Source organism: Centrocercus urophasianus, unplaced genomic scaffold (genome assembly GCF_019232065.1).
Source record: "Centrocercus urophasianus isolate 14NV4802_14NV808 unplaced genomic scaffold, USGS_Curo_1.0 seq_2, whole genome shotgun sequence".
NCBI lineage: Eukaryota > Metazoa > Chordata > Aves > Galliformes > Phasianidae > Centrocercus > Centrocercus urophasianus.
In genome coordinates this window covers 8,764,232-8,791,133 of record NW_024884755.1, presented here as the reverse complement: position 1 = coordinate 8,791,133, position 26,902 = coordinate 8,764,232, and the positions used below count along the sequence as shown (strand labels likewise).

General features: G+C 41.9%; 2 protein-coding genes and 1 long non-coding RNA gene across 4 annotated transcripts in view; 2 read left to right on the top strand and 1 right to left on the bottom strand.

Annotated features, from left to right (window-relative positions):
• The first annotated feature begins 398 nt into the window (after positions 1 to 398).
• Positions 399 to 16,960, top strand: UBA2 (ubiquitin like modifier activating enzyme 2). Its single transcript, XM_042821656.1, has 16 exons — positions 399 to 3,449; positions 3,715 to 3,785; positions 4,961 to 5,025; positions 5,496 to 5,596; positions 5,755 to 5,876; positions 6,386 to 6,453; positions 8,729 to 8,850; positions 9,653 to 9,752; positions 10,277 to 10,434; positions 11,284 to 11,377; positions 11,470 to 11,582; positions 12,057 to 12,212; positions 12,830 to 12,926; positions 13,496 to 13,601; positions 14,336 to 14,472; positions 15,858 to 16,960. Exons 2-16 carry the CDS (start codon positions 3,781 to 3,783, stop codon positions 16,034 to 16,036), a joined length of 1,623 nt encoding a protein of 540 aa, XP_042677590.1. The 5' UTR covers positions 399 to 3,449; positions 3,715 to 3,780; the 3' UTR covers positions 16,037 to 16,960.
• On the bottom strand, positions 10,684 to 26,345 carry LOC122161898. Its single transcript, XR_006169339.1, has 2 exons — positions 26,222 to 26,345; positions 10,684 to 10,898 (listed from the first exon to the last, which is right to left on the bottom strand). It is a non-coding gene; the product is annotated as an uncharacterized LOC122161898 (long non-coding RNA).
• Positions 24,923 to 26,902, top strand: part of LOC122161896 (WT1 interacting protein) — a 75,372-nt gene continuing 73,392 nt past the window's right edge. For both annotated transcript variants that reach the window (XM_042821655.1, XM_042821654.1), the window contains exon 1: positions 24,923 to 26,555. In XM_042821655.1, the coding sequence (XP_042677589.1) occupies positions 25,121 to 26,555 (1,435 nt within the window). In that variant the 5' untranslated portion in view covers positions 24,923 to 25,120. The remainder of the gene's footprint in view (positions 26,556 to 26,902) is intronic.

Below are 26,902 nucleotides of genomic sequence, written 5' to 3'. Positions count from 1 at the left end.
ATGGGCGGGCGGGCGGGGCGGGGCCGGGGGCGCCGGGCGGCGGGCATGGGGGCGCTGTGCGCGGCGCTGTGGTGCGGCGCTGCCCCTCCCCGCCCGCATTGTCTGCGTGTTTTCAAACTACTGAGCGCCCGCCAAAGCGGCCGGGCCGGGCGTTCGCCGCCGGGGGCCGGGCTCCGCACAAAGGGGAGCCGCCTCGGCCTCGAGCCCGCCTTCCTCGGCGGAGCGAGCGCCGTGGCGGCCGGACGGGCCTTCTTCGCCGCGGAGCTCGGGTCGCCCTGCCCTCCCCGGCCACCGCTCGGCGGAGGAGCGGCCGCGCCTCTCCCGGGGCCGGAGGTGCAAGCTGGAAGCGGTGATGCGCCGCCCCGCCACCCCTAGGCTGGCTTCGTGCGGCTTAATGGGCGCGGAACTTAGCGGGCGCTGATAGAGCTATGCTGTTAGACGCTGAGCTGTAAAGCCGCCCGTGCCGCAAAGCCCGAGAGCTTCCCGCGCGCCGATGGTTTCGCTTTTGCTTCCTGAAGCTCTGCGAGCGTAGGAAGGGCGGAACTCAGCTGAGGGTGGCGCGGGGCGCGGGACGGAGAGAAACGGCCCGGCCTCGTGCCTTTATTCGGCTCTTAGAGAAGTTGAGAGATCTGCGTTCGGAACTTCACGTGAAGACGCCGTGGGAGTGCGGGTTCAGGGCTGTTCTGCTGTCTGTGCTCATCGGTGCTTTGCCGGGAGCCGCTTCTGAGCGGTTCCTATGGCACGTGAGGAGTTTGTCCCTGCGTTCAGACCTGTTGAGCGAAGCTTATCAGAAGCGGCTTCTCTCAGCATTGCCAGCCGGCAGCAGAGCCCAGCTGCTTCTCGTTTGTACAGCTCAGGCTTTGCACTAAAATGGATTTGTAGGGCGTGCCGAAGTGCAATTCCAAATTGTCCTTTTGATTTGAGTCTGCCAGTGGGAGCCTACCAAATTTCAACACGGTATGAGTGAAACAAACACAAGAGTGGAAACGTGATATCTGTGCTGTTTTCTATGCCTCCTTTTTTCTTTTCTACCTTATTCTGCCACTTCTATGCGCTCACAGTTCAATAACATACAGTTTAGTAATTTCTGGTTTTGCAGTTAGTTGTCAAGCATAGATCCCATTGGAGTCTGCTTGTTGTTTCCTTTAGTTAGATATTTTTTTAAATTGTCTTTGGAGTCTGCTCGATTGGTTTCCATTACCTTAAGTATGTGTTGGATCAGAGCCATCCTCATTTAAAAATATGACTGTCTTATGTAATGGAGTAACATTTTGATAGCATATGGAATGGATAGGCAGAAGACAAGGTGAGAGCAGGAACAGAATTGTGCAAAGGGGCAATTTGATGTCAGTTGAAAAAAACTGTATGTCAGTGTCCGTGGTATTATTGGGGATTGCCTTTGATTGTTACAGGTCAATGAACTCAAACGTCTGAGAATACTTGTTTGTGTATTATTTATGTATTTATCACAGCATTAATATTAAAATAGAAAAGCAGTTCTGAACAGCAGCACTTCAGAAACACAGAGCTTAACTAAATATACTTTGTTGAAAGTAGAACAAAATGTCTAAATACAAGTCTGTATTCAGAACACAGAAGTTTATTCTTAGGAAGTTCCTTTCCTTCTAACTTTGAAAAGTGAGAGCAGTGTAAAGTTGCTTTAGCTTGAGAACTGTCAAATTCGGATCATTCTCAGCTGAATTGTATCTTTGGTTGGAGTCCAGTGGTGTCAAGTACTCTCTTTGGAGAAAAATTTCCATTACCTTTTCTGTCTTGGCAGTAGTGTTTGAGATCAGTTTTCATTTGCAGCTGATGTCAGTTAAGTCTCCCGTTAAAGGACTGAAGGCTTTCTAGACAGTTGAACATCAAGAGATGAATGCACTCAGTTTCTCTCGAAGTTCCCAACCTTCATGGCTTTGGACTAAGCGGGCCTTGTGGCTGTCATATGGGAAGGGAAGTGGAAGTGTGTTTTTGGGCAGATATCCCTTTTGATGGGGGTTACAAGAACACGAGTAGTTGGAGGACACAATGGGTAATACAGATTGATAGCCTCAACCTCCTCATACCTTTCTGAAACATCTTACTTTTTCTGTGCACTCAGTATCAGCTGGTGCTTTTATGCAGCATTTAATTAAAACTCTTTGGCTAGTAGAGTGTTCAGCATGTTAAATTTTAATCCTTAAATTAAACAATTAAATATTTAAATAAATACTTCCTTCAGATAACATCAAGTTGGATCTTTGATCCTGTATGCAGAGAGTCCTTCATGGGAAGTGCGTGACGTACTTTTACATTTATTCAAATTTGGGTCATAAAATTAAAAGCAAATGAAAGCACCTCCTGGCTGGTGTGTGTAACCTGAGCACTGAGCAGCACTGAGCAGCATTGAGCAGTACCTCCATAGAGCTGAAAGTGTTCTGTGCTGAGTACGACAGCGTTAGCAGTGGGAGTTTGGGGGGGTACTGCGGGATCAGCAGAGCTGTCAGCTCACCCTCCCTGTTCTGTTTAAGCACGTCAGGGACACGGGCAGACTTAACGTGAGTGTAAGTGACGAGTGGTGACAGCACAGGTAGGAATCGGTCCTCTCGCTGTTGGATGTAAATCTGAGTTCCTGTGGGGCAAATTGTGATTATGATGTTCTTGTGTCTGCATCAACAATTAGGAACATGGTTCTGAGGGGAATTAAAGTTATGACGTACTTCAAGGTTGTGCAGTGTGAATATTTTGTGGTGTATGTTTTTAAACATCTTGATCACGTGATTCAATTTATTTTCTTTTCTAGGTGAATTTTATGTTTTTTCATACGCCCTTGCCTGGTGGCAGGCAGTAAAAGCCTGCCTTGTGCTGTATGCGTTAGGTGACAGCGCAGCCTCATGTCCTGCCAGCCACATTCACGTGAAGCTGGACACTCCCGTACAGCTTTCCTGCCCCGGCAGTGCAGGCAGGGGCTTTCCTGCGTGGTGCCACCGAGTCCTGTGGCATTTCCTCTGGCGTCCGCTGTGCTCCTAATGCTTGCTCACTAAAGCCTTCATCCGGCAAGAGATAGAAGAGTCGGTTATTGACATTCCACCAAATGTTCTGCCTGTGCATCTCAAAATTGATGTACATTTTTAGTAGGGATTCTCCAAAGAAAGGCTGTTGTCATATAGCTCTCAACATTTGAGGTGTGGTTCCACTATTAATAAATGTTTAAATGAAGATCATTTATCCCTGAAGATCGTGGTGCTTCTACAGTTGTGCAAATGTAATACGAGCGTGGAGGTCCAAGGAGTCTGTACAGCTTTTGTGATTTAGTTCATCACATTTGATGGCTTTGTTCCTTTTATTTCTGCAGAAGTGAAATGGCTCTTTTTGTGTGTCTGTAGATTGATTTGGATACTATTGATGTCAGCAATCTCAACAGGCAGTTTTTGTTTCAGAAGAAACATGTTGGAAGATCAAAAGCACAGGTGAGGAAAAAGTCAAAGCTCACGTTTTACTCGTTTGGTGTTATTTTGTGGACATTGTTAGAAACCTGTCACAGTGTTGTTGATGCTGCTGAGAGGTAAGTGGTGGTTGGCTGCTTGTGGCTGTCTCCAAGTTTCATTTAAAAGTATTAAAATCTCTAAGGTAGTCAATTTACTCAGTACTCAACTGGTACTGAGTCGCTTTAGAAAGAAGGAAGAAATAATAAGTGTTGTTTTTGTTTTTGTTTTGTTTTGTTTTTATTTCTAGGTTGCCAAGGAAAGCGTGTTACAGTTTTATCCAGAAGCTAATATTATAGCTTACCATGATAGCATCATGAAGTATGTTTGTTTTTAAGCTCTAATTACGTGTTCTGATTTGCAAGTACTGTTATTTAAATGCTGCAGTGGTGTGCTTTAAGGTACTTCCCAAACCTTCTGCAATAAGGTAGCTGTAAATATGAGACTGCATTGCACTGAATGGGAGTGTGGATTTTGCATGAATTTTATTAAATTCTGGTAGCTGTAGTTATTTGCTTATGTCTCATTCTCACTTTATTAGCAACATTACTACTTGAGATTCTACGCTGTACAATTTCTTGATGTCATGAGTGATAATTAGAGGAAAATAAGTGTGAATGTTGAGTACTTGATTTAAAAAAAAAATTTAAAACATCCAAAACTTTTGTCATGCATAGGGCATAGAATCATGGAATGATTGGGGTTGAAAGGCAGGTGTAAATATTGCTCAGTCACCAAACTGTTAAAATCTGGTCTTTATGGTCCATAACAAGTCAGTGAAGTGCAAGATCATGTAGCTTTTCATTATAGTTATTTCCCAGCTATTAATGTGCATTTGTCCAGTTTTTACAAAAGGTCACACTCTCAATTAATTTTAAGGTTTCAGCTCTGATGTTGCGATCAGCCACTGAAACATTGGCTCATTGCATCCTCCTCCTGAAACTATAAAACCATTAATCCTGTTTACTTGCTTCTCTGTCATCTTTGCTGCTGCCTTAAATAAGTCAGAAAAATGCAATGTGAAGATGCTAAGGTGTCAGGATTTTTAAGTCCCTCATCTTGGCTTCTAAGGGTATGCAGGTACAATCAAAACCAATTGAGCTTTCCCACTGTAATGAGATATCAACAGTCTGATGAGCTGTGGTAATTACAGTGTGCACATCTTACCCTCAGCTGGTGGTTTTTAAAGTCAATTATCAGAGATCATCCAATTTACTCATTAGGTCAGAGCAGTGTAGACACTTTTTTGCCTGCTTGTTTCATTGTCAAAGTGACAGCGATTGGAATAGCATCCTTCCAGTGACAGGTCATGCTTCTACCTAGCTTTAAAATGGGCTGAAGACAAATGGGTTGCTTAAGGGCTATTGGTAAATCTGTAGTGCGTGTAATCCGTACATGAACATCAGTCTGCCCTTTCTGTGTGTGCTGTTTCTGTTGTGACATAACAACCAATAACTTTGATGTACCATTTTGAATATTGTTTTTCTTTTCTGTAGCCCTGACTATAACGTAGAGTTCTTCCGCCAGTTTACGTTGGTTATGAATGCTCTGGATAACAGAGGTGAAGTTTTCATTATGATTTTGCATTGAAGGTGAAAGTGCAGTTGCTTGTTCATGAGAACAGAACTCTGATGTGTTCTACTACTAGTTCTTGAGCAGTGTCAGTTAAATAAGTATCCTCTTAAGCCAGCTGTAGTTTAACTAATGCTTTTGTGCACTGTTAAAACATTGAGAGCTTAGGCAGAACTGTTACAGGTGCTTTGAAAGTAAACAAGTCTGCTGTGTTACTGCTTTGTGGAAACTGATTTGTATTTTGTGTAAATGCATAACTGTTAAATTGTCGCTGTATTTGATAGCACCAGTATATTTTGTATCAGTTGGACAGTGGGCTTTGTGAAAGAGGTGTAATGCTAACGTTAGCGAAATAAGGCAAATTCAGGACGAATGTGTGTGTAGGAGTCTGGCTTGTGTTTGTAGAAGTCAAACTTATTTCCACTTACTCAAATTTCTGTTAAACTTCTTGCTTTGCAGCTGCCCGTAACCATGTGAACAGGATGTGTCTGGCTGCCGATGTTCCTCTTATAGAGAGTGGAACTGCAGGCTACCTTGGTCAAGTAACAGTTATTAAGAAGGTCAGTTGTGTTCTACTCCTGTCACTTTAAGTTTAAATCATTGGCTATTTTAGACAACAGAGTTGGGTGCTGTGAGATAAAGTTACAGCTCATCTGATAGTGGTGCATTCTGTCGGTAGTCTCACGGTGTGACGAGTAAATATTTCGCTTTTCACCAGGGAGTGACAGAGTGTTATGAATGTCATCCTAAACCAACTCAGAAGACTTTTCCAGGCTGCACAATCCGTAACACTCCATCAGAACCTATCCATTGCATTGTGTGGGCCAAGTATTTGTTCAAGTAAGTCTTCTTTCCTTTTTTTCTTTCAAAATGGGGACTGTAACTCACTCTCTTTGTGTTGGTTTCTAAAACTACAGATTGAGAAATTAAGGACACAGGTTGAAAACTGTTGTAGATAACAGCAAAAACCTCCAGTTGTTTGACTTTTTCCTGTTTTTTAAAATACACAGATAGCATGTCAGTTAGTACTTAAGCCTTGTTCTGCTATCACAGAAAATAGGGCAGAATGACTTTAAAACAGAGTAAGGTTTGCTGGGATTGCGGAGATAGATGAACTATTGAGGGAGTCATATGCATCTCTTTTACTAAATTCATTTTCCTGTTGAGTTTTGTGCATGCTCCATGTTAAGTCTGCATGTGATGAATTCCAGCAATTTAAAATGCAATGGATGGAGTAGCACTCTGATAGCAAGAATTCTAAAGTACACATTTACCAATTACCAAATATTTCAGTATTCAATAAGACATGAGTAAAATCTGGTGTTGTGTTGTTCTTAATTGTTGTACAGTCAGTTGTTTGGAGAAGAAGATGCTGATCAAGAAGTCTCTCCTGACAGAGCTGATCCTGAAGCTGCCTGTAAGTGTGATATAGATTGTACTTACCCTGTTACTGAGACGTGTCAGAAATTGACTTCCTTCTGTCCATTTCTTGAAGTTATGGTTTAGCTCCATTTTCTTCTGAGAGGGTTTCACTTAAAGCACTTACGAACAACATGAATTTAGGGTGTGCAAGCAGCAGATCACCTTTGTGTGCGTCATACATACTGCTATGTATTAAAAGTCTGCAGTGATTTCAGTGCCGTTGGGTTTGGTTTTGGTTGGTTTTTGTTAGTTTGTTTTTAGTTAACTTGATGCACAGTGTATACTGAGAGCTTTGTGTGGCCCAGCATGCAAAAAACACTCTTCAAAATGCCAATATTTTGATAGTTTCAGTTGTCAGAATTGTAGCCCTTATGGGCAGCTAAAACATTAATGAAATGATTACTTCAGCTGTTGCAAAAACCTTTTCATGCAGTGTGAGATAGGTCTCTGTCATTCATTAGTTGTCTTCAGTAAGAATGTGGGTAGAGCAGCTGTGAGGAGCAGTCAGTATGCTTTGTAATCGTGAAGTTCCAGTTCATACATCCAGATTTGTGATAAATGATTTAGGTGAGTAGGTTTATATATATTCAGAGACTCCTATTCCCTCCGGAGCAAACTCTCTTCCCCATCTGCACGGAGAAGTGAACTTGAAGTGAAAATTAAATATTACTGGTCTTTGCAGGACAACATATTTTCCTGTGTATTGAATTTGATGGAGTACTTCCTTCCATGCAGGTGGGAGACTTGCTTTCTAAACCAAGGACTGAAAACTGAGTGCTGTATGTAGTCACACTGCATTTTCCACTCCTAGCTGAGGGATTGCCAAACTGGAAAACAGGGGTCAAGTCTCAATTCTTCTAGTTTGAGACGCTTCCATGTTCGTCTGCATAGAAAAGATGCCTCTTTAGTGTGATGTTTTTGTAGCTATGCTGCATTTTTTTATATGAACAGTGGCCGTAGTCACTGCAGTGGTGAATAAGCATCTTTACTGCTTCTCCTCTTGGATTCTTTTAAGTGGTGAACTTGGGAGAGGGAGTTTAAAAAGAGCCTCAGAATCTCTGAACATCAGATAACGTTCATGTAATGAATGGTTCCTATGGGGCGTCCTTAATAAATTTCTGACACTTAAGGGAGTGGCACATAAACTCATCTGCAGCAACAGCTGAGGGAGTACTTGAAGGCAGCAAACGTGCTGCTGCTAACTTGAAGGATCCCAGGGCAATCACAGGGAGGAGTGAGCTGTGGCCTCATCTCTGTAGTGATCAAACTGTCAGTTGCTCTACTGCTGCTTAGAATCAGGGGACCTTCTATTGTATGTTGAGGAAAAGTAAGGGAAAGGAAACCGTGTCATGTGTCTTTAGGGTCCTTTGAAAGCATTGGCAAAGCTGTGGACAGGCATATCTGGTTTACTCCATTGTGAATCTGCAGGTGGCACTCTTTTTTAAGGAAACTGAAGAAACTAAGATGCATTGCAGGAAAAAGGATGAAGATCCTGAAGTGGAAATGATAGAGATAAATGGTGACTAGAGGAGTCTCCCAGTGCTGTTCAGCAGATGTGAATAAACAGACTTCCTCAGAATAATAAAGATGATGGTTAAGAATTAAAAGTAGAAGAAAGTTTCACAATATAAAATGACTAGACAATGAAATGCTGGGTAGATATTGGTGCAGATAAATAAAAAGACGCATTGGAGAAGGGAAGGGAGAACATTCCCAAATTTGCATGTGAAATGGTGATTTTCTGAGTTGATTTTCTGCATGCAGTCAAGATTTTAATAGTTATCTGAAAATATCAACTTGATGCTTACTAGTAGCCAAGATAACAATTGCTGGAAGAGACTAGGAGAAAAAAATGGAAATGAAAAGCACCTGAAAGGATAGCATATTATCATATGGGGATGATCACAGGTAGGAAGCTGATAATCTGTCTTAAAATTCTAATGAGGCTAAAACTCTTAAGCCAGGAAAAAAGACAACCAAAAGGAGATTGTGAGAAATGTATGAACTCACAACACAGTGAGAAGAAATAGGAAACAATTGCTTATTGTTTCTGCCAGTAAAAGAATTTGATGGCATTGAGTTGAACTAGTGAACTGTAGTTGTAGAAATGAACAATCACAGTTGCACTGTGTCTAATTTAGCTTTTATTGGGAACAGTAAAGCCATTTCATGGTGCTTGAATGATTTTGATAATTGACACTAGGAAATATTTGGATATGATCTCCTTTTTTTTCCTGTTAACTAACATTTTGTTAATGCTTTATTTATAGGGGAGCCAGCAGAAGCAGAAGCCAGAGCACGAGCATCAAATGAAGATGGTGAGATTAAACGTGTTTCAACTAAGGAGTGGGCTAAATCAACTGGATATGATCCAGTTAAGCTTTTTACCAAGGTACATTTTTTACCCCAATAAAATGTCTTTATTTGAAGTGTATGAGAAGTTTAAAAGTTTGATCAAAATCCAGTTTGAACACTAAACATTGAGCATCAGTCATGCAGCTGTATTATGACTTGATCAATTTGCTGTTGTGTTGGTCTTTTGCAACATTTGCTTGTCTTATGGCATTCTGTTTGTGTCTATATGGACAACTGCAGCAGCTTGTCCATATTGTAAAACAACCCAGTGGAGTTGTTGTAATATGAGAAGGTGATCTCTTGAATTCTGTGGAAATTTCACTGCGCCTTATCACAACCAGTCTGAGGATCAGAAATATGTAATTCATGCCCTGTATGTAATCAGATGCTGGTATAAGAAAACATAAACTCTGAGGAGTTATGTTTCTAAGTAGTTGCAAAAAAAGAGGAAATGAGTGTAGAATGTAGTGTTGATGGATAGCAGTAGTTTTCCTCGTGAGATTAATTTTCATATAGGTAACAGTATTGCAGTGGGTTAGTATACAAATGGCTGTAGTGATAGCTTCACATGCACCCACTGTTTGGATGACTGTTTCTTGATTTTGGTGTCCCCCAAATTAATGAAAACTGTCTACTTTCTGCACAAAGCATTGAGAGTTTTTTTTATTGTGGAGTTTGGTTTTATATGTATTGTTTGAAATATTATCAAGGAGAAAAGCAAAAACTCATGAATCTAATGCTGTTTTTTTCAGTTTCAAAGGAGATGAAAAAGTAAAATATATCTCTTTTTCTCTTCTTCCTTTTTTTTTTTTTTTTTTTTTTTTTTAAATGTTGCCTAGCTTTTCAAAGATGACATTAGATATTTGCTGACAATGGATAAGCTGTGGAGGAAAAGAAAGCCTCCAGTGCCACTGGATTGGGCTGAAGTACAAAATCAAGGTAATTGTTCTTTCTCCTGGTACATACTTGTAAGTCACATTTCTTGTTTGTTAATGCAGCTCTGTGACATGTACGTTTTCTCACTTTCACAATTGGGTACTGATACTGAACACACTACTTCATAACTCCTGAAGATATTTTTTTCCTATAGAGAAAACATTTTTTTCTAAAAACTGTTTTGAGTGATCAGTATTGGCTATGGAAAATTCCTATTTCACAGAATTACATGGCAGTTTATTCTAGGAGACCTTAGGGCACACATTGATACATTTTATCTAAAAGCTGAAAACCTACATTTGTTTTAACTTGTGCACATCTGTAGATGCCCTAAATATAGCTGTTAGTTGCAGTTTAAAACACAGACTTTAAAAAAAAAAATGTCAGGGCTGCTGTAGCTTAAGAGTACTGTTCTTCTGTTTAGAAAGCATTTAATTTTGTTAAATCAGCAAATTCTTAGCTCTTTGAGGGAATTTTTTTTTTGAATTTATAAATATTCCTGGTATTATTTTTTTCTTTTCCTGAAGAGAAAAGTGTATCTGACCAACAAAATGAATCCTCAGTTTTGAAAGATCAGCAGGTTCTCGATGTCAAGAGCTATGCACACTTATTCTCAAAGAGTGTTGAAACCCTGAGACTTCACCTGGCTGAGAAAGGTGATGGAGCAGAGCTTATATGGGATAAGGTTAGTTTACCTCATAGATAAGAAACTTATATTCTGTGTTCTTAATACGAATGTTGGAGTGATTAAGTTTAATTACAGCGTAGTGCTGCTAAGGGCAAAAATGGCTGACACATCACTAAAAGCACGTGCTGTAAGTAAACAAATGCATACCTTAGGTACTTCATATGTCATTGAATTTATCAATTGAGTATTGTGATGTAAAATAATTTACCAACTTTGAAAAGCACAAATTAAGAAGCAGGTGCCATATTTTCATTTTGAAAATATTTTAATAATGCCACTCCATTTTTCCATTGTAGCTTTCTCTAAAACATGTTCTTGTACAGTAGTTCGTAGCTAGAGTTGGACATAATTAGCTCTGACAGTAGATATGAGGCATATTGCAAGTTCTGCAGAAGAAAAACAAGAAGCAGGGAATTCTTCAGTCCCAGAGGCAGTGTGATCTTCCTGTGGTCCGTTGTCACCTGACGTGAGAAAAAAATGTAGTGTGTCAGTTGGGAGGGAGTGACAACCAAAATAGAAAAACAGTGTTGCAACAGCTGATGAAAATACTTCTTGTTTGTGAAATACCAGTGTTTGAAACCAAGCATAACACACTGTAAGGTTTATTATTTAGACATTATTTTGAACATGAAAAGGCATTTTATTAATACACGAATGCAGTATTAAAATACTAAATACATTTTCTAAACATGTTTTTGAAGTACTGCTGCTCTGTTTAAACATAGTATTTAGATGAGGAAGTATACATACTTTGAAATGGAGTATTTTACAGACTTTTTTATGTTGCAAAGTTTTTCCAGTGTGTAATCTGATTTTTAAATGCACTTTCCATTAACTTCTTGTCAGGATGACCCTTCTGCAATGGATTTTGTCACTTCTGCTGCAAACCTCAGGATGCATGTTTTCAGTATGAATATGAAGAGCAGATTTGATATCAAGTGTAAGAGTTAAAATATAATGCTTTATTTAATAACCTAAACTTCTACATTCCGTTTGCTGTTAAAAATCCATGCACTCTTGCTTCTTTTGCAGCAATGGCAGGAAATATTATCCCAGCTATAGCTACTACTAATGCAATAATAGCTGGTCTGATAGTGTTGGAGGGTTTGAAGATTTTATCGGGAAAAATAGATCAGTGTAGAACGGTAAGTGGGAATAAGACACTTCTCCTTCTTGTTATTCATTATTTATTTAACAGTCATGTTTAACTTTCTTTTACTAGTGTGTAGTTTTACTCCAATGTCACTTTTTGTTTCAGTAATTCTGAATGTGTTAGGAACATTCACCCACCACAGAAAGAAAAGTGGAGGTCTTGAGGATTGTGGAGTTTCATCTGATTTCATGAAAATTGGCTGCTGGATAAGAGAAAGAACCAGACTGACAGCACTTGAAACATACTATTTTCATGTTACAGCTCTGTTTGACAGTAGCTGGTTAGTCAGCACAGGTGTCATTGTGGCCTGGCTGTAATACACACTTTCTCCTGTTTAGTAGGCATGTCAAAGAGGATTAGGGAACAGGACAACCTGGGATTCTTAAGAGAACAAATCTGTAGGGAAACAGATTTTATGAGTGCTTTACTTACAGAATAACTTGTTTCATTCTTGTCTGTCTTCAAGATTTTTTTGAACAAGCAGCCAAATCCCAAAAAGAAGCTATTGGTTCCTTGTGCTTTGGATCCACCAAATCCTAACTGTTACGTATGTGCAAGTAAGCCAGAAGTGACTGTGAGACTTAATGTACACAAAGTTACTGTGCTAACACTCCAGGACAAGGTAAATCTTGAATATTAGCTATGGCTTTTGCTTTGATTCCAGTACTGTACATTATTAAAGATTTTGTTCAATATATTTTGACTGAATGTTAGCTTTGTCATATTTGCTCTGCTCTTTGTATTTTTCTCAGGTGAAAGAAAAGCTAGATTAGCCAGTATGCATCTTACTTGTGTGTCCTTGTATATCTTGTGAAAGAATGTATTTTGTCTTTTAAATTTCTATTCTTAACTAACAGGAAAAAAAAAAACAGCATTTCATTTGAATAGTTCAGTAGCTATATTACAGTTCTGTAGTAGCAACTGATTTCTAAAACTACCATTTTATGAAAGAAGTATTTAAAAAATCAAATCAGCGCATCATCTGAACTTGTAAAGGTGAGATCACAGGTGTCATAGACATCATTTTTTTAGATCCTGAGATTTCAGGTAACAAAATGATAGGTTTTTTGTGGTTTTTTTTTTTGGTTTTTTTTTTGTTTCCATGAGAAAGAAGAAACAAAGTTTAGGCTTTTAGCAAATGCTGGAACATGGGCCAGGATAGGAAAAACTGTAATTCAAGGTTATTTGTCTTATGAACATTATAAAAGCAGATATTGATTATATAATCAATCTTTTCAGATAGTGAAAGAAAAATTTGCTATGGTAGCACCAGATGTACAGATAGATGATGGAAAGGGAACCATTCTTATCTCTTCAGAAGAAGGAGAAACAGAAGGTATGTGTACTGAAGCTTTTTAGATAAAAGTAGATAAAAACTGGGAAGAAATTAAAATACAAGGAATTGTAAGTGGTTTAGTGCTCAGCCTGTAGACCAATAACTGAAGAGAACTGGATTTGCAGGTATGTAAGTGGCTTAAGAGTAGCTAGTGGTGTTCTCTAGCTGTGTATACTATTCTGCTTTCCCATATCAAATACTTTCACCTGGAGCATCAGGATTCCACTTGGGAATTGGGTATTCAGCTGTAAAAATGCAGCAGTTATCTTCCCCTGTTTGTAGTCCTTTTCACTTTCTTATTTGTGTTATCTTCATGTTCCTTGTAAGCCCTATTGCAGTACCCATATTATCTCCAGAAGATGGTCCTATTCATAATAATAGTTACGTGAACATGACACTTGAGACATAGATAACTCAAAATCTGTAGCTTTAACTTCAGGTTTAAATGTAAACTTTTACTTTCAATTCAGATGTAAGTATTAATGTTCACTTTATGGGTTAAACTTCTGGAATACGTATTTTTAATAGTAAATAGCTGTACACACCACTGTGTTTCACTATTTTTCTAGCAAATAACCACAGGAAATTATCAGACTTTGGAATTCGAAATGGCACTCGACTACAAGCAGATGATTTCCTCCAGGATTATACTCTGTTAATCAATGTGCTTCATAGGTAAGAATTCTGAAATAATTACTTTTGTGTATATGTATAGAATTCCACAGCGAGTTTCCAGTTATGAATTTTAAATTTGTGAATAAAGCTAAAACATTTAGTTGCTTATATAATGAAATTAAAGGTTTTTTTTTTTTAATAAATGGATATAGTTCAGTGTGTTAGATTTCTTAATTTCTATTTTATTACAAAAGTAATTGGTAAGATTTTATCTGAACAGTTTGCTCATTAAGTAACATAAGAATTGTGCACAGCTAAATTTGCTTTTAGAGCAGCTAAAAGGTGAGAAACAGCTGCGTAAAACCAGATAAAGACCTGCTGAAGTAGTAATTCATTTATCTGTGTTCAGATATGGTAATGCAAAGAGAAGTCACTTTGAAATAATTCGTGTGCATTTAACTTTGGGTAAGTAATACACTCATTATATGGAGTAAATCAACACACTGCAATTTCGGTGCAAATGAAAATGTGAGATTGAGGAAGAAAAGTAATCTAGGGCAGTAATGATTTCCTTTCTTTCCTAAGCATTTTATGGCATGGCATTGGCGGGGGAACAAATTCACAAACAGACAAAGCACAAATTATAGAGGAGGGATGAACAGATTTTCCTTCTTTTGAGTATATTTTCCTTACTTTGTCCCAGTTGGAGGGACTCTGATAATTTGAATGATACATTTTGTTTGTGGAAAAGGCAGTGTTTCTGTTGTTCAAAACTGTATATGTTTTTTCTGCAGTGAAGACCTAGAAAAAGATGTAGAATTTGAAGTTGTGGGCGACACCCCTGAAAAAGTTGGCCCTAAACCATCAGAACCAACATCCAAAAACATTACCAATGGTAGTGATGACGGAGCACAACCTTCAACATCAACAGGTAAATAGATGTCAATGTTAAATAAAGTGAAATAGTCTTTCAGTCCAATTAAAGTACTTGAATTTTATGATTTAACTTTGCCAATATGAAGTGAAAGACACTCGAATTGCCCCTGTATAAATATAATATTAAACGGTAAAAATGCACAGACTGTTTCAAAGGTTTGTAGTAAATACAACTTACTATATTATTACATTATTTAACTTGGAGGTGCTTGAGGGAGATTGTCAACTGAAACACACTATTTGCATGGTAATTCAAATACAGTTAAATCCATTCTATCTCATGGTCACCCTATTGTGTGACAAAAAAGAATCAGGTTTGTTGCTTTCTCCCTACAGATTAAAAGTTACTGTGTGGATCTCTTTGATCATATTTTATTCTGTTAATTTAAGAACATGTCTTTTTAAATCTGCTTAAAAAGAATTATTTTTCACCTGCTGAGCGAAGGCATGGCAAAAAAAAAGAAGTATTTGCTACCCAAAAAGTGCCACCATGACTTTTGTAATACAGGGTATTCTTTTGAATATGCCCACAATAGCTGAACTCAAATACAAGATGTGTAGGCAGTAAAAGCTAATGTACTGGAAACACTGTAGTGTTTCAGTGATATCTGTAGCTCCATCCTAAGCTTTTGGATTATGTTCATTTACCTGTCAGAGAGTCCTACTTCAGACACAGAAGTGTGTAGTCAGTTGCATCTTGTGTTTTGTTTCATGAAAGATTAAATGTTATGAGTACTGATACAGGTTCAAATTAAGTACAAAACAACCCCTCTGCCCCAGATAGCATTAGAAACTAGCACAAAATTAATTTTTAAGATGAGTTTCTTCTTGAAGTCCACCAGATGTCCTGAGAGTTCATGTTTGGTTCTAGTTTCCCTTCTTTACGCCATCCATTGTTATCCATTAGCTCTTTCAAGTCTGCCACTCCACCCTTTCTGTACGTTTTCTCTCTCGTAGAGCATGGTTTCTAGTGGAGAGTGTTACTGAATGCACTAGCCAGAGGTGAGGCTGGACTACAGCTCTGTGTTTGTTTAAAGGTTCTTAAAGACTCTAGCAGATAGCATGCAATTCTTCTACTTCATATGTGCAAAAAATTGTGCTAATGCATTCGCATTAGCTAATGTGGGAATTCCTAAAAATATGGGAATATTTGAGTTATTGAAATGTTTTCCATACCTCTAATGAAAAGGGAATAGCCACGTGACTAACATATTTCACAGGTTTTGGAGAAATTCAAAAGATTCTTGCCATTTGTTGACAGAGATTATGGATAAAGAATGATCTGAGATGTATTTGTTATGTGAGGGGCATTCTGTGCTTTCTTTTGAGAGCAGACTGTCCTTACAGTACCCGTGGAAATTAAAAATACGTATTTTGCAGCTCCAGATCAAGATGATCTATTTATAATTGATTCTGAAGATGAAGGCCATTCAAGTAATGCTGATGATACGGAAAATAAGAGCCGCAAGAGAAAACTAGAAGATAAAGAGTGCGTCAGTACAAAGAGAGTGCGTACGGAGCAGACAGAAGAGCAAGATGAAATTATAGCATTAGACTGAACATGCAGATGTTGTTTGACAAAATGATTGAGTCCATGTAATGCAGCAACAGCATATTATTTGGGGATGTGAAAAATGTCCAGAACTAGACTAATTGTAAGGCTTTTGTTCTGAGGAAATACCAAACCATTGGCTTAAATAATTTTTGTCTGTTTCTCTTGATGATAAAGCTGTCATCTCAATAGAGTCTTCTAGAAGTTTTTCCATATTGAATTCCATATATTAAATGTAGTAGAAACATAGTTTTTAAATACTTGCAGATAAGTATTTACTTAAACAGTCATGAAAATAAGCATGTTATTTTTGTGTAAATACCTTGTAAGTATAACTCAGTAGGACAAAAAAAACCTACTCTGCTTTAGTAAAGGGTCATCACTTGATGCCCAGACTTGTAAGTACCTAAATTTTTCTTTTGCTTGAAGAACAGTATTTTTAGTCTAGTCCTAAACATTTTTCATACCCTGAACAAGGAGAGAATTCACTAAAGCAAATTAGTGCCATGTTTTAACAGTGTTCTTAAACTTTAACTGGCACTGTGTACATTACTGTAAAACTGTTAATTTACTCAAGTTTTTCAGCTCGTACTGCCTGGTATGTCAATGTAAGAAGCAAATTTTTTGTGTATTGTTACAGTTTCTGGTTATTTATATTTGATGTTTTGTAAACTCAGATACTACTACTACACTGTACATCTGACGGACCAAATAAATGACATCTGAAGTACTTGCTATATATGCTTGCACAGTCCAAGTTTATGCTGATTTATGGGATTTTAAAATGTATAGCCTTCAAAAATTACTGTACTATTTTCATTTTTCTAAACATAACCTAGTAGTACAGAACTTGAGCTTCACTTGTTTGAGGTGAAAGGGGAATTTTTTTAATAAAACCTTTGTGAATGTTTTTTTTTTCCTTGGACACTTACTGGGTTTTTCAGTTGGAGCACTTGCATCACCACACGCATGCTTTCAGCACCTCGTGCCTTCTGAAAGAGAAAGCACTGGGCTTCTATGTGCTATACTTTGTGCTTATGGCAAAAGTGCAGCCTTTAGGAACAGTGTCTTAAAGCCTACTGCATTTGTTGACATGTTTTAGTAGCTCTCTGTACTATCAGTGTTGATTCTTAAAACATGGTAATCTGCCATTTCTGTCACTGCACTGAAATTTCTTGCTAGCTTTGTGTTAATGAACCAGAACAGCTTCTATTCGTAGATAAGTACTCAGTGGCAGCCTTACGAAGTAGAGAAATACAGTGGACAGGATTTATTTTGTTGCAGCTTATAAACTGACTGCATTTTTAACAAGATGTGAACCATGTAATGAATGTAAAAACCAAACATGGCACTTCTTAGGTTCTACATCTGATTCTGTCTAATAGAAGACCAGGTTCTCATCTGTATTGAATTGCCAATACAGTATAAAACTATAATGCAATGCTATTAATGTTTTTTCTCTACTTTTAGGAAGTAATAGTCACACAAAACAGCTTGTTTGACGACATAATACTCGAAAATGAAATCAAACCTTTGAGTTAGTTGCTTCTTGGCCAGCATCAGTGAAGACTGAGAGGTAAAGATGTAAATAAGAGAGAGAGAAACAATTTTCAGCGCTATAATGGGAAGCTTTTATAGTTCTCACTATAAACAGTTAAAGTACTAGAATTTAATGTCTGACATTTTCCAATAACAAAGATCAGCATCTTTCTTTTAGCTCACTAAAAATAAAATTATTGGTTTATTAAATAAGTTGTCAAATGGCTTGTTATCTGTGTAATAGGATGTGATTCTCACTGTGGCGTGACAATGCCGTATCTAAGCTGCTGGCATCATAATGTGTGAAGGAGGGTCTTACTGCAGGATGTTTTAGAGAAGTACTGAAAAACTTAAGGTATGCATCATCGTGTGATTTGCAGCATAAAAGGTAATAATAGCATTTAACTATAAGCAATTACAAGTTGACAATTCGGGAGATACGTTTGTACTGCTTTTTTGGGGGGATTAAGTAGTTACATAGCAAAAAAAGGCTCTCCTTCCTGTAAAATAATCTAAAGTGAATTAATTCTTCAATATATTTTTTCTGTATTCCAGCAGCTTCTGTAAACGTGACAGGATGTTGATACAGTCTTTGTTCTCTTGGGTTCTTGTTAAGTTTGGTAATACTGAATGAATCAGTAAAAATGCAGAATGATTCTATGCTGGATGAAAACGGCTCTTCAGAACTGATGGAAGTATGAGTGTCCTTAAGTGGCTACTGGCCACTAACATTGTAGTGGTGGAGAAGGTTCCAAACTAAACTTGCTCTTGTTTTTGCAAAAGCAAATTATACGTTGTATAATATATAAATGTATAAGCAAATTGTACTTTGATGCATTTACTAAGCTTTTAGATTTTTGTTTGTTCTTAAAAAACAAGCAGCTTTTCAACAGACCTTAAAGCCCTCACAGCAGTAATATCAATATGGGAGGAAATACAGTTGGAAGACAACACTCAGAAGTTAAAATGAATGAAATATTCCCTTGTTCCTTGGCTTTGCAACCTTGATGCAAGCTCTGCTCCACTAAGGGTTTCTGAGCCAGGCTCATTAAATCAGTCTATAAATTGCTATTTGCAGTGATACAAAGTGGCCTTTCTGACACACAGCTTTTTGTAGTTGATTGCTTATGTTGATGCTAATTTCTGTGAGACAAGTAATTCTTTCTGACTGGTTTTCATATTAATTCGTTCTTAATGCTTGCATTTTTATCTGTGTGGTGAATTTGAGTGCCATATATAAAGAGAATGAGACAGACTGTAATTTAGTGTAGTTGATTGCAGCTGTGAGCATTGTCTACTATCTGCCTTTGTATGCTATTAGTTCAATATCGTTGTTGTTTACTGGAGCGCAGAAAGGAGTATGGACCACTACTGCTATCCAACAGTTACTATGAATCCATTAAGTTGTTCTGACTTACAGTAAAAAAACATGTAACAATTTTCCCAAAATCTTACTGTTTTAAAAACCTGCCTGATTCTCAAAGCATACAGAGAATCACTCTTTAAGGGGCAGATGATGACTGTTCAGGTCAGGGGAACTTTGTGGGTGATGGTGTGATGGTGTACTAACCAGTCCACCTCCTGGAAAGCAACTTTAACATGGAGATACCAGTAAGATGTCTGTAGTAGTGAGGTTTTAGTTTTGCTTTATAAAACTATTTTGTTGTTGAATGGCAGGGAGATGGTGCATGATTTTCTGGCTTTTAGACTGCGACAGCTGGCAAGCAGATTGATGTGCCATTTCAGGCTGTGACCTTTATGACAAAGAGCTCTTGCTAGCCATTTGTTAGATCACGAAAGATAAAATGAGCCCATGTTCAGTGAGTATATACTGATATTGTATGTGTCAAGCTTTATCTCCACTGTCACAAAGTTGTAAATCTGCATTTGAAAACTGAACAAACACTGAATTAGGGAAAATAGTCCCCTCCTCTCTACCTGTGCTGTTTTCTTCCTTTTAAGTGGAGGTATTTTCTTTCTCCCTTTTGCATCTATTCTTATAGAAATCTTCAGCTATGTTTATCTAAAATGTCGAATTTAGAAGAAAGCAGAAACTAGGATGAAAGTAATACAACAAATTTCACACAAGTCAGTCATTTATTTGTTGCTTGCCTGAGATTATTTCTGGGCTACTGTCTTAAGCAGAACGATTACAGAGAGCATATATGCACAGACAAAGGGATAGGAAGATGCAACTTAATGATTTGGAGGCTTTGATTCTTTTTAAGAGGCATAGGATGAAGGAAGTAAATATACTTCTAGATACAGGTTGATACAGTATATACAGTTATTAACAACATAAAATTGCTGTTTGGTTACTTGTCATTACATTTGTCTTTCTCATCAGCATATTACTTCACTCACATGAGAAAAGTGAGACGTTTTCAGCATGGCTTCCTAAAGAAAAGACTTAGGGAATTGCTCCACCAATCCTCTTCAACATTTGAAGCTACTTGTATTGAGCAACTGCATCTCAAACATACTGTAATTCTACAAGTAAGTGGCTGTAGATAGAGACCCACACAAGTGCTTCTGTAATAGCATTCAGCTTTTAGATGCAGCAGTCACACACCTACACAGCTGCCCATGAGCCTTCGCTGTTTTTTGTCCATCTAAGTATGGACTGAAGGCAGCAGGAGTGTGTTGGGAAGGAGAGTGACTAAGATTTTTAACCTAGAAACTTGGGAAGCTGCCTGGAGCTGTAGCTATCAAGGGAACAAGAAGGCTGTATGTTGGTGGATGTGTTGTAGAGGAGTGCCAGAGACAAGAGTACTGACGAGTCTGTTGAAGAAAGCAGGCAAATGCCATAGAGAAACCTCGAGGTACTGCACATGGCTGCTTAAAGCTTGGGTAAGTTCTGAAGACTGTTCTTCTGATACAAAGAGGGTGCCACTGCTGCAACAGTACTGGGAATTTGGAGAAGTTAAAAGCTGGAGAATGCAAAGAATGCAGAAAGCAGACATGTATAAGACCAGCTTTCATTGGTTCCGTTGTTTGTGGAACAGCTCCTTCTTGCCAATAGGTTGATTATTTTCATTCAAGGAGTGTTAAATCTATTACATTATGGAAAATACCGTAAAAAGTAAATATAATTCAAATTCTCAACCAGAGGATGTCCTATTTCTTCTAAAAAGATTCTTCTCATCAGAGCTGAAATGCATTGTGTTGTCAGGGCAGGAGGCCAGTGCTTGTAGCCTGCCATCTTTCTTGGACGCGTATAAAAAGGCATGGTTTGTCTGGTATTCTTCACCAGCACAGAACAGGACGTATATAGCAGGACCTGTAGATGCAGTGTTTCTGGTGTTCTTGTTTTTCTTTAATGAAATATGTTAATGCAGTCTGATTTTTTTTTTTAATGCATGATGGTTTGCACTGCTGTAAACAAGCCCTCATTTTTATCATGTCAGGATGAATTTTAAATCTATGTACTCTCGTTTTTTTTATATTTTCACTTCTTTGAATGTTTGAATAAGACTTAAAACATATTAAGTGGCTGCAGTGTTAACCGAGCCAGCCAACTAAACCATGCACTTATGCATATGTAGTGGCTGCTATTAAGCTAATTGATTGTGTTTGAATTTATGGTATTATGTCCTCTGATTGCAGGGAAGTATGACTAAGGCTGTGCGCAGTCTCCCAAGTATGAGCCAATTAACTGCTTTGGCCAGGAATGCCGAAAGCAGAAATATGTAAGAGAAGTGGAAGATGAAGCTATAAAAGAAATAAGATACATAAATGGTGTATTAATCGTAAGTACTTAGACATATGTTGTCTGTCTAATGTAGCACGTTCACAAAGTGGCTGTTGTGACTAGAACTTTTCAGGGTCTGTCCCAAGTTACATTTGTGCAGCATGGTGAATAGCTGCATTTGCAATGAATAAGAAGAATGTAAAAAATGTTAAATAGTGCTTTATGGCAGATTGAGAATGAGAAATGACCCACAAACCTGCAGAATAGTGTTAGCGAAAAATAGTTGTGTCCAGCAGTCAAAGGTAGCCGCTGAGCTACACCGCCTTCTGTCCACCAGAAGATGGTGCCCTAGAATACATTCGGTAATCGCAGTTTTTAAAAGCAATGATTTCTGAATGAGTATTTAAAAACAAACAAAAAACAACAAAACCATGCCATGCTACGGTCCTAAAAACAAAACAGCACAGCCTTTGTGATGCTTGTACTTTCATTCAAATCCTGAAGTAGTGTAAAAATAGTTGCATGGTCTGCTGCTTTCAGTGAAGTGGCTATCTAGATCTAAAGTATTTTGGAGAACTAGAATGACCTCAGTTGACTTTAATTCCAAATAATCACCAAAATATTAATGCACATTCATATCCAGACTATATTCTGAAAAGTTTGCTTATGATTAAATTCATCACAACACAAATGAACATACAGGACTCAAGAAGATAAAGCAATATAAAACACAATACAGCTAGAACTTAAATGAATACAAAATAAAAGCTCCAAATCAAACTATTCCTCTTCATATTTTTTATATAAATTTCACAAGTATTTCTTTTTAAATCAGGCTTTGGAACAGAGGGAGGAACAGGGATAATAGTGATATTCTTTACCAAGAAACAAATCAATTTTATAAATGGAGATCAGAAAAGTAAACCCAAGTAGCACTAAGTCTTATTTACCTGTGGATTTCAAAGTATAATTTTGTTGTTTTCTTGATAAGGGAGAGAAAGAAGAAAAATGAAAAAAAAAAAAAAAAATCAAGTAGCATCCAGTTCAACAGTAAAATCTGCTGAGCAGCTTCACATTGATAAACGGATGAAATGAGAAAATTAACTAACTCCTGTGCTGTATCAGTAAAGACATTGTAAAACATGCTACATGCAAGTCAGGCAGATTTTTTGCCACAGTCTTAAGGAGGGCCAAAGTTTCACCGGCGAATTCTTAAATCTGCAGATTCTCTGCTTTGTTGCAGCTCAAGGAGACAGAATCCCCAGCAGACCATTAATTTTCCCTGCCTGCTGGCTTGGCCAGGGTTTTGCTGAAGGCACTGGCAATTAGAAGAAACAGGAGTGTGCTGCCTGTGAGGCCCAGCCGGCCAATATTCACAGATCAATAACTCCACCTGGCTTTTTTGCTCCCTCTAAATCTCACACAAAGGAGTTTATTTAGCAGAAGCAGCTGGCTTTCCTTCATATCTGATGTGCTGATATAACTTAACAGTAGACACAAGGATTGCCACAACAAATTACAAAGTGAAGTTCTCCTCTTTTAATATTCCATGACAGCTCTTATGTTCTGAGTTGCACAAGTCTTTTTTGCAATATAAACATTTTATTTCAGGTTGTTAAAATTAAACACATGTATTTAAAACAAATTGGGGAGAAAAACTTGTCACACTGTTATTGCCAATCATTTTTTCTTTTATACAGCAGTAAGGAGTATGGTAGGAGCACTTATTACAACAACAGCAGCTCTAACTCTATGCGTCTTGTTTGCACAGCACTGCACATATGGTCCTCTGTGAGAAACACAGCGCTGCTCGAGTGCATTGTGTACCTTGCAAACATATTTCTCTCACCCATGTGGGCTACATCTGTGGCTGCAGCACGGATAAGCACTATGTTCACTACCTGTGTGACAGGAGGATGATTTGCTGGAGAGCAGGCCTGCAGTAGCGACAGAGTGCTGTGCAGGAACACCCCTGGCCCTGGGCTGCAGCAGACCTGACTGGGCCTTGCTTTGAGGAGTTACTTATCCAACGTAAGCTTTCAGTGGTGAACGTGAGTGGTGCATATCATTTGATCCAAACTGCTTGCTAAAAAGGGCTATTTCCTCTGATACCCCAGCCTCTCTCAGAACCCAGTGTGCTTTCCCATGAGTTAATACCAAAGAAAGCAAGCACGTGCTTGAACTGCTGAGGTACCAAATGTGCACTGAGGAGTTTGCTGCCTACTGGCAGCGTTGTGCTGTGCTGCCTGGCACTGGCTGGCTGGAGCTCAGCACAGAGCCGCCAGGACCGCAGCCCGTGCCTCAGCCTCACAGCTCTGCAGTCTACACAGCCACTCGGAATGTTTCCCTGCGTGAGCACACAGGTGCAGGCCCTATGCCCTGCTCAGTTAATTGAGAAGTGAAAAACAAAAACTCCTGTAACAGTGTCCATCAGCTTATTGTATAAGGCTCCAATGGTCCAAGCTGCCACACAGCAGGAAGGAGAGCCTGGCTTCCAGGTGGGCTGCATTAGCACACATACACTGACTTATGAGTGGTGTCCTCCGTACCCCAAGGTCTGCTTTTCAGGACCGGTTCTGCTTAGTTTGTTGGCTTGCAGGATTTATTTATTTATTTATTGCCTGCTACCCTGCACACACAGGTTGCCCATCAGTCGTCCTCCACGGCAGGGGAGGGTTCTGAGTACACAGTTGCATTCAATGTTTAATTAAGAGCGCTAGCAGGACAACGCGTCCCTGGCACGGACAGAGCACCTGCAGCCCTGACCTGCGGCCGTTCCCGGGTGTAGGGTGCTCAGTTTCACCATCGTGTTTTTGTTTCTGTGAGAACCGTACGAAAGTAAGTGCAGCTACAGCTCGGCTCCCCGCCGTGCCGCCCCCGCCCGGGGGTCACACACAGGTGGGGCCGCCCCGCGCCCGAGCGGCGCGGCGGGAAGTTCCACATCCAGCTGCAGTCAGCGGCGAGAGCGGGAAACCGGGCTCACGCGACTCCAGCTGGGCACGGCGCTCCCGCGCGCGGCGGCTCGAGCCCCGGCGGCCGTTAAACCGCTGCTCTCCTGACGCTGCCCGCCGGGGCACGGCTCCTCCGGGCGCGCTCCGCCCGCCGAACGCCGGCGTGGGGACTCCCCTCGGCCCGGCTCCGCGCCCTGGACGCGGTGACAGCCCCGGCCCTCCGTGAGCAGCCGCAGCCCCGAGCGACCGGAGGGGAGGCTGCCGGCCCCGCGGCAGAGCAGCGCCGCGGCCGCCCTCTCCCTGACTGACTCGGTGAAAATCATTGTTTGGCTCCGGCATTAACTACATTCCAGCGGGACGCAGCGCCCAGTCTCCTTCCTCGCATTCCTGCCCTACACAAAGGAGTCCCTGCCTCGCCGAGCCCTGCGCTCCGCTCGCCGCGCCGCGAAGCCCCTCCGGAGCGGCCGCCGCCTTCACCCCCCGCCTGGGGGTGCGGGCCGGGCCGGGAACCCGCTGCGGGTCGGCCGGCCGGGGGCGGCGGGGGCAGGGAGCCGCCGAGCGCAAATTCCTCCGCGCGGCGCGCCATTGACTGGACCGAGCAACTTATTTAAGGCTGGAAAGTGACACGGGGGCTCCTCGTCTCTGCTCGCCGCTTTCCGCCGGGCAGCGCGGCCGTACCGAGGCGAGCGCCGCGGCGTGGGGATGCCGCCGGGGTGTGCGCGTGCCGCAGCCGGGCCGCTGTGCGGGGAGGGAGCCGCGTCCCGCTGATAGCACCGCTGGTGCGCCGCGGGAAGGAACTTTTGGGGTGATTTTTTTTTTTTTTTAATTTTTTTTCCCCCTTTCCTACTACGGACTGTGTTTTCATAGAGCGATTCCCAACCTACCCCGGGCCGCCGGGCACAGGCCGAGCATGGAGAAGTACGAGGAGAACATGGCACTGAAGGCCACCAAGTTCATGGAGGACCTGTCCCTCTACGAGCCCTGCCCGGACGCTCCCTATGGCCGGGGCGGTCGCCGGGACCTAACGCTACACGCCGATCTGGAAGAGACCAAGCGGGTCATCGCCGCCCACATGACGGCGGAGCAGCGGGGCCGGAAGATGAACGGCACCGCCGCGCCGCCGCCGCCCGCCGAAGCCTTCTCCGCCGCCGCCCCCTGCGGCAAAGCCGCCCCGCTCCGCGCCGCCAACGGGCGCCCCACCGCCGAGCCGCCGTGCTGCGAGGAAGGGCTGTGCACCCGCTCCGAGGTGGCGCTGCCCTGCTACAGCGGCTTCCCCGACAAGGGCAAGCGCTACTCGGCCGAGGGCTACCGCTACGCCGCGGGCAGCGCCTACGAGAGCGGCTACGTGGCCAAGGGCGGCGGGCGGGCTCCCGGCGGCCCGGACGCCAAGTACGGCAACGCCAGCCCCCGGGCCAGCCTGGCCGCCCCGCCGGGTCCGGGCCCCGGCGCCGAGCACGGCAAGTTCTCCAGCCCGCGTTCCAGCCTGGGCGGTGCGGCTGCGCCGCCCTACGAGAAGTTCTCCAGTCCCCGCTCCAGCTTGGTGGTGCCCGGCCAGGAGAAGTACGGCAGCCCCCGCGGCAGCCTGGTGCAGTACGACGGGGCCGCTCTCAGCCCTCGCTCTAGCTACGCCAGCACGGCCAGCGACACCAGCAAGCACTCCAGCCCCCGCGCCAGTCTCACTAGCTACGACGGCGGCAGCAAACCCAGCAGCAACCGCACCAGCGGCATCAGCATGGGCTATGACCAGCGGCACGCCAGCCCCCGCTCCAGCACCGCCAGCCAGTACTCGTGCACCACCAGCCCGCGCTCCAGCTACTCGGACTCCAGGTACGGGCCGCCGGGCGGCGCCGAGCTGGACGGGACGACTGCCGCCGGGCTCGCCATGGCCAGCCCCCGCTCCAGCCTCTGCAGTCCCGAGGGCCGCGGCGGGCCGGGCGCCGCCGTGGTTAGCCCCCGCTCCAGCATCTCCAGCCAGAGCTCGCGGAGTTCCCGCGGCTCCATGAGCGCTTACCCCGAGCTGCAGCTGCCCTCGCCCCGCTCCTCCTTGCTTGGTCCCGGCCCGCAGGAGGACTGCGCCGCGCCCGAGCTGGGGGACGTCTACCGCAAGGTCCGTGCCCAGTCTCCGCAGCGGCACGACCCGCAGCACCCGGCCGCTGCGCCTGACGCCGCGCCCCCCTACGCTTACAGCCCCACCAAGGGCTCCGCTTCGGCGCCCAAGTTCAAGCTGCCGTATCAGGTGACACCGTGCCGGGACAGCGGCCCCAGCCAGGCGGAGAGGCGGCTGGAGGCACTGACACTGGAGCTGGAGAAGGAGCTGGAGATGCACATGAAGAAGGAGTACTTCGGTGAGTGACTTGCCGCAGGGGCAGGGTGCAGTGCCCGGTCAGGCGGCTCGAGATGGTGAAGGTGTGGGGCCTGCAGGCAGCCGAGGGCTTTGGTATTAGAGAAGGGTGCATGATGTCCAGGGCTGCTCTGGACCAGTTATGTGCTGAAATCTCTGATTATCGCAGGAGAAAGCCAGCTTGCAGCAGGTACTAACATTCTTACTGGTGACACCAGTGTTTGCACCTTACTTCCCAACTGATGCTTTGTCTCTGTTCTGTGTAGCTTGTCAGGATCTGTGATGCCTTCCCTTCCTGGGGCTGGTAGGAGACTTGTCTGAGGCATTATAGAAGCTGTTTGTGTTGTTGGA